Raw genomic sequence first — 7077 nt, forward strand, 5'->3', positions numbered from 1 at the left:
CACCTCATTTGCTCACATCGTATATAGACTTGTTTATACTGTATTATTGACTGTATATTTGTTTTACTCCATGTGTAACTCTGTGTCGTTGTATCTGTCGAACTGCTTTGCTTTATCTTGGCCAGGTCGCAATTGTAAATGAGAACTTGTTCTCAACTTGCTTACCTGGTTAAATAAAGGTGAAATAAAAAATACAAATATGAACTGTACCTCGGTTAAAAAAAAATTAAATTGCATGTTGCATTTATATTTTTGTTCAGTGTAATTATACAGCGGCGGCAGTGTAGCCTAGTGGTTAGAGCGTTGGACTAGTAACCGAAAGGTTGCAAGATTGAATCCCCGAGTTGACAAGGTACAAAATCTGTCGTTCTGCCCCTCAACAAGGCAGTTAACCCACTGTTCCTAGCCCGTCATTGAAAATAAGAATTTGTTCTTAACTGACTTGCCTAGTTAAATAAAGGTTAAAATACATATTATCAGATGATTCTTTACTTACTTATTGTTTTGAATGTCTCATCACAGGGGGTTTACTTCATCTTTCATATGACATATAACATTCAGTTCTTCTTTCTTTCAGAACCACTTTTCAGAGCTTCCCGAGAGTCTGCCTTTTCTCAGATCTATCAACATGCTTTGTTGTTGGTGAGTCTGTTCCTGTGACTAATATTGTGGTCAGAAAACCTCTGCTGATAAGAATAGACTGATATATAGATAGAGGCATCAACAAGATTTAGGATTTATTTACATGCCATTATAACATAACAATTGAATCATTAAGTAAAAACAGTTGTAATCATTATCAATACTGAAATCTTACCTAAGTAATTATTACTAATAACACTGATATGTAAGCTAGCAGTAGCAGAACAATGTTTTAGTTGAAATTTCAAGTGCACTAATGCAAACATAAATAAAGTACTTTTTTAAAACTGTAGTTAACTATACATTACCAATTACCACTTACTATAGGCCTAATTTAACTTTTAGTTCATACTATAAATGTGAGACATCATCTTGATTGGAGATTGCACTATGAATTTCCAATAGTATTCATTAATAAACATGTCTGAGGATATCACTGGAATGTAAAATAAGCATGATGTTTATAGTAATAGTCTCTGTTAGCCATTCAGAAAAAAATACAATTCAAGTATTCAAATATGCAAGTAAACAAATAGTCCCTCTGTGTGAATCATAACTCACATTCTGTCATGAAAGACTATCGCCACACCCACAGCTGAGTCCACATCCTGTCCATATTCCACAGGCAGAGGAAACGCCCTTTCTGCTTCCTGTCTGAGTACTGCGTTACGGGATAAGGCACTCCCACTGCCCTTGATCCTTTGCACTCCGGCCTCCAGCAGGAAGACCGGGTGCATCATGGAGGTAATATTGTCCAGAACACCACGGCACACCGCTCTGGTCATGTGGCCCAGGGAGAGGTTGGAAGGGTGTATGTTGGACACCTGGCCCAGGCTGAGCGGGTCATGTCTTTCCCCCAGGATGGTAGGACTAACCCTCAGGTCACTACTGTCCACTCCAAGGGCACATCTGATCAGCTTCTCATACAAGCTGGAGTCGCTCACTTCCACCTCTATTAGGTAAAAAGATTAAATAGGTGTAATGACTAAGTAGCTCTCATGGACTTAACATGCCTTCTGCAAGTGACACAAACGTATAGGGTTTGTGACTAAGTCAATGACAGTAGGTTAAAGTTGATGGATTAATTTACCTAGCTCGTTCATCCAGCCACTCAGCATGCCTACAAGAGTGGCCATCACGTTCCCTCCGTTGAGTGATGCTGCCACCGCCAAGTAGGAGCCATCAAAGTAAGGGAAGTAGGAGATGGAAGAGGTGGGATCAGGGATATTTGGCGGAGTGAAGTCAAGTGGCATGGCATAGGTCAGCTGGGCTGAGGTGCTTATATTGAGAACTGCAAAGAGGCACAGAAACGGTTACCTTATTATAATCAATGATAAAGTTTCATTTCAAAAGCAAAAGCTTAATCAATCCCTAGTTCCTATCATTAGCATTTAGGCACTCCAGTAGATCTGAAAGATGAATAGGTGTAAGCACAGAATTCTGAATTTCCCACCTAGCCTATTGGAAAGTTTAAAATCGAGCTGTTACCATATATAGCTTACACCTATTCAATCCTCATTCAGCAATAATATTGACATTCAAACGTCAAACTGCCCCTCTTCACCAAACTTCACCTGCTTCCGTCCTGTCAGTCATGCTGGAGTAGACAGAACACTGGAAGTCCCCCAGGGCTGCCCCTACAGGTGTGCTGGCAGGGACGCCATGCCACTCACAGCACGTCTGACCAGCCATGCAGCCAGACGGCACACACTCAGGGAGCAGGTGCACAGGAAAGCCAGCATCCTTCAGACTAGAGCATGCACACACACACACGCACACACACACAAAGATACAGGTAACTGCCAAAATAACGGAAACACTTGAGTTGTGGTTATTGAGTTGATTAAAGTCCCTATGCAGATGTTTTTATCTCAATATCAAATCATTTCTAGGTAACAATAAATAATTTCCTGTGATTGTTTTCGATCAAAATGGTCAAAAAGAAACAAAAAATAGCTTTTTAGCAAGAGCAATTTCTCAAGCAAGAATTTTGCTAGGACTGTCTGGGAGTGGTCTGAGTGGGGAGAGGAAACTGCTGCTATTGGCAGAGAGGTTTAGAACAGTCTTTCTTTTTGTTCTATTGACTAATTTATTGCATGGTGATATCACCAGGCAGGCCAAAACTCCATCCCACCACAGGCTGTCTTTTAAAACAGCTCTTACACTAAAAGGGCATTATCATCATTTTCACAATTTCACAGTATTCTTCCAACATCATAGTGTGGAAGTATATACAAAACACAGAAAAATCTAGATTTTGATTGCACTGGGCCTTTAAGCAATTAACATCCCATCATGGCGCAGCGGTCTAAGGCCCTGCATCTCAGTGTTCGAGGCGTCGCTACAGACCCTGGTTCGATTCCAGGCTGTATCACAACCGGACGTGGTTGGGAGTCCCATAGGGCGGCGCACAATTGGCCCAGCGTTGTCCGGGTTTGGCCGGGGTAGGCGGTCATTGTAAATAAGAATTTGTTCTTAACTGACTTGCCTAGTTAAATAAAATACTGGGCAGGCCATTATTTTGGCTACCATGGCTATGACCCCATACAATGACAATGCCCCCATCCACAGGGCATGAGTGGTCACTGAATGGTTTTATGAACATGAAAACGATGTAAACCCAATTGAACACTTATGGGAGATTCTGGAGCGGCACCTAAGACAAGGATTTCCACCACCATCTACAAAACAGCAAATTATGGATTTGTCGTAGAAGAATGGTGTCTTCTCCAATAGAGTTCCAGACACTTAGAATCTATGCCAAGGTGTATTGAAGCTGTTCTGGGTCGTGGTGGCCCAATGCCCTATTAAGACACGTTATGCTTGTGTTTCCTCTATTTTGGCAGTTACCTGTACGTGTTAGCTATCACACAACACAACACATGCATTCATATTATGTTCAGTATGTAGTATGTTAGTAATAACATATTTTGTACTAAAAAGCAAACAATTGGTGCAAGAAGAGGAAGAAGGCCAGGATATTGTGTTCACATGTCTATGTTCCACTGGTTGGTGGCAGTGTTGAAGTAGCCCCAGCTGGCTGCATTCTGGCCAGTCATGACACAGCTCTCCAAGCCACACAGCATGGACACCACATAGTCATGGATGGTTCCTGCCACCATGAAGTCAGACAGGAACCCCGGCCTGCATTCAAACACACAGTGAAAAAAATAATGACAAGCTTTCTGAATCTATTAGTCTATAGAGTAAACTCCTGATAAGTGCACATAGGATAAGTGTAAACTGGGTGTAATAGACATACACTTATCCTACAATGTGTACTTATCAGGAGTCGACTGGCTGTATATGAAGTAAACCTATTCCTCAAAATCAGCCAAGTCATGTAGGCATAATATTATAGGCCTATGTACCTGTATTTCATGTACCAGAAGATAGTGGCACAACCAAAGCCTGTGGCTATGCTGAGATGTGAGTCTGGGTTTGGAAGAGTAGACAGGAAATCACTGTTGCAGCGCCCATCCTGCCAGGTGATTAGATGACTGGTGTCTCTAGGGCTGAAGAGGTGGCGGCTGTCTCCACCTGACCAATTACAGCCTGAGGGTAGACAGTGATGGTACAGGACTTGTTTGAATAAAGTGTTGTGATTTCTACATTAAAAAAAATATACCACATAATAGTGGGTGACACACTTTATGGTTTTACCTGTTTGTGCTTTCCAGAATACAACCCCATGCATTTGTCCAGACACCCCAATTCTACTGACATTCTGGAGCTTGTCTATGGGCAGAGAGGCAATGCACTCATTCAGAGTCGTTATGATTTGTACAGAGTCCTGCTCTTTGGCCTGCAAAGGAAAACCAATAATATAATATATAGTTAAGAAGAGGTCTATAAATCAACAAGATTACGACCAATTTGAGATAAAAATGCACACCAGCTTGAAAGGCTTAAAATGCTGTACATTTGAAAGAGTGAAAGCTCATTATGTGCGGTGATTCAGAGAGAGGTGCCTGTCACCTGTCACATACATGCGTTTCGTCGCTGACGATATATGCCTTGGTTGGCAAAGAAAAGCCATCCGTTACTGTTTTTGAGTTAATATCAAGTAACACGACCTTGATTGAAGTAGTTCCTATGTCTATGCCGAGTACATATTTCGCCATGGTTGCTCCCCGGATAGCATTAGGCTCCTTAGCCAATTAATAACTGTACGTTTTATCCAGAGCGCAGTGTTTATAAACAGTGCTCTACTATTTTGATCTCAGGCAGTCACCGTAGAGACCAAAGTTCATTACAAAGGTCATAGGTCACAACAAATACATCTTAAAAATATCACAAAATGTGAAGGTAATTTAATCAAATAAAATATTTGGGTGATTAAAAGTAGATAACTGAACACATTCATCCACTGACTTCATAAAAAGCGAGCAGTTGATACAAAAACAAAATGTCCCAGAATGCATTTAACAAGAAAATGGCCGATTCAGAATGACGGGTCGCATATGCTGTGCTAGCTAGGTTGAATTTGCTTTATTTCTGTAATTATATTCCAGCAGCGAAGCCGTTACTAAATACATTCTGTAGGAATATTACGTGTCACAAATGATGTCCATTTGATGTGTTTGTGAAGTAAACGAAGCACTGTATATTATTTTTTCATTCGGTGAGTTACCAGCTAGCTTACAGTCCAGATGTCAATTTAGCTAGCACTTTCGTTAGTAACAAAATAGGCTAGATTGACAAATGATTCACAATTTGTTCAAGACCATGAAAGTATTAGGCAACATGTAATCAATAATGCATTATTTTTTTTGCAGTAGCAGCTTTTATCGTTTGCAATCAAATCAGGTGCAGACATGTCCTCAGTCATCGTAGCAAAACGAGAGGGACCACAGTTCATCAGCGAGGTCGCTGTGAGGGGCAACGCCGCCATGCTGGACTACTGTCGGACGTCTGTGTCGGCTCTGTCCGGGGCAACAGCGGGCATCCTTGGGCTCACAGGACTGTACGGATTTATCTTCTATTTCCTCGCCTCGTTTCTACTCTCCCTTCTTCTAATCCTCAAGGCCAGTCGCAGGTGGAACAAGTGCTTCAAGTCTCGGAGGATGCTCTTCACAGGAGGGCTCGTTGGAGGTCTTTTTACCTACGTCCTGTTCTGGACCTTCCTCTACGGAATGGTGCATGTGTACTAATATAGTTGACCAGAATGATTTTGGTTTTAACCCTAATGTCAGAGAAATGAATATTAACTGCCCACACACTGTTTGTAGATATAGGTGATTGATGAAATATGTTAGATTAACTGTTTATACAGCTATGTGAAGTACACTATATATGCAAAAGTATGTGGACACCCCTTCAAATTAGTGTATTTGGCCATTTCAGCCATACCCGTTGCTGACAGGTATACAACTGAGCACACAGCCATGGAATCTCCATAGACAAACATTAGCAGTAGAATAGCCTTACTGAAGAGCTCTGTGAATTTAAATGTAGCTCTGTCATAGGATGCCTCCTTTCCAACAAGTCAGTTCGTCACATTTCTGCCCTGCTAGAGGTGCCCCGATCAACTGTAAGTGCTGTTTTTGTGAAGTGGAAACGTCTAGGAGCAACAACCGCTCAGCTGTGAAGTGGTAGGCCACACAAGCTCACAGAACGGGACCGTCGAGTGCTGTAACATGTCAAAATCGTCTGCCCTCAGTTGCAACACTCACTACAGAGTTCCAGACTGCCTCCGGAAGCAACATCAGCACAAACTGTTTGTCGGGAGCTTCATGAAATGGGTTTCCATGGCCGAGCAGCTGCACACAAGCATAGTGCCAACTGTGAAGTTTGGTGGAGGAGTAATAATAGTCTGGGGTGTTTTTGGGGGGTTCGGGCTATGCCCCTTAGTTCCAGTGAAGGGAAATCTTAACGATTCTGTGCTTTGAACTTTGTGGCAACAGTTTGGGAAAGGCCCTTTCCTGTTTCAGCTTGACAATGCCCCCTGTGCACGGTCCAAACAGAAATGGTTTGTTGAGATTGGTGTGGATTGAATTTGACTGCCCTGCACAGAGCCCTGACCTCAACCAAATCAAACACCTTTGGGATGAATTGGAATGCCGACTGCGAGTCAGATCTAATCATCCGACATCGGTGCCTGACCTTACTAATGCTCGTGGCTGAATGGAAGCAGGTCCCCGCAGCAATGTTCCAACATCTAGTGGAAAGCCTTCCCAGAAGAGTGGAGGCTGTTATAGAAGCGAAGGGGGGGGGGGACCAACTCCATATTAATGCCCATGTTTTTGAAATGAGATGTTGGACGAGCAAGTGTCCACATAAGTTTGGTCATGTAGTGTATAAGTCAGCAACTCTATTTGTATACTAATAAAATATTTCTCTCGTGCACTGAACTGCTGCAGTATGTTATTGTTTCTCTGCTCTATTGCATCTATAGGATAACTGAATTTTCCAAGTTCTCATCTAGCAGTTGAC

General features: G+C 42.1%; 2 protein-coding genes across 7 annotated transcripts; one reads left to right on the plus strand and one right to left on the minus strand.

The window, feature by feature from the left end:
- Positions 1 to 724: 724 nt before the first annotated feature.
- Positions 725 to 4871, minus strand: shpk (sedoheptulokinase). 4 transcript variants are annotated; one of them, XM_029627663.2, is made up of 7 exons: positions 4632 to 4871; positions 4306 to 4447; positions 4014 to 4197; positions 3634 to 3786; positions 2217 to 2392; positions 1733 to 1933; positions 725 to 1594 (listed from the first exon to the last, which is right to left on the minus strand). In XM_029627663.2, exons 1-7 carry the CDS (start codon positions 4764 to 4766, stop codon positions 1200 to 1202), a joined length of 1386 nt encoding a protein of 461 aa, XP_029483523.1. In that variant the 5' UTR covers positions 4767 to 4871; the 3' UTR covers positions 725 to 1199. The 4 variants fall into 4 exon arrangements, with proteins under 4 accessions (XP_029483523.1, XP_029483522.1, XP_029483526.1 ...); XM_029627662.2 differs by having other exon boundaries at positions 4014 to 4224; XM_029627666.2 differs by having other exon boundaries at positions 4306 to 4380; positions 4632 to 4721.
- A 196-nt stretch (positions 4872 to 5067) lies between these two features.
- On the plus strand, positions 5068 to 6995 carry emc6 (ER membrane protein complex subunit 6). 3 transcript variants are annotated; one of them, XM_029626020.2, is made up of 2 exons: positions 5068 to 5266; positions 5421 to 6995. In XM_029626020.2, the coding sequence occupies exon 2, from the start codon at positions 5460 to 5462 to the stop codon at positions 5793 to 5795; it is 336 nt and encodes a 111-aa protein (XP_029481880.1). In that variant the 5' UTR covers positions 5068 to 5266; positions 5421 to 5459; the 3' UTR covers positions 5796 to 6995. The 3 variants fall into 3 exon arrangements, with proteins under 3 accessions (XP_029481880.1, XP_029481881.1, XP_029481883.1); XM_029626021.2 differs by having other exon boundaries at positions 5424 to 6995; XM_029626023.2 differs by having other exon boundaries at positions 5090 to 5121.
- The last annotated feature ends 82 nt before the right edge of the window (positions 6996 to 7077 follow it).

This window comes from Oncorhynchus nerka, linkage group LG22 (assembly GCF_034236695.1).
Source record: "Oncorhynchus nerka isolate Pitt River linkage group LG22, Oner_Uvic_2.0, whole genome shotgun sequence".
In the NCBI taxonomy this organism is placed as follows: domain Eukaryota; kingdom Metazoa; phylum Chordata; class Actinopteri; order Salmoniformes; family Salmonidae; genus Oncorhynchus; species Oncorhynchus nerka.

Bases quoted from the DNA above. Each gene is read 5' to 3' on its own strand.
- shpk (XM_029627662.2), bottom strand. From the start codon at position 4,766: ATGGCGAAATATGTACTCGGCATAGACATAGGAACTACTTCAATCAAG. The intron at 3,787-4,013 runs GTACATAGGCCT...GTTTGAATGCAG, and splicing joins TTCTGGTACATGAAATACAG to GCCGGGGTTCCTGTCTGACT. The intron at 2,393-3,633 runs GTGAACACAATA...TGCATGCTCTAG, and splicing joins AACCAGTGGAACATAGACAT to TCTGAAGGATGCTGGCTTTC.
- emc6 (XM_029626020.2), top strand. From the start codon at position 5,460: ATGTCCTCAGTCATCGTAGCAAAACGAGAGGGACCACAGTTCATCAGC.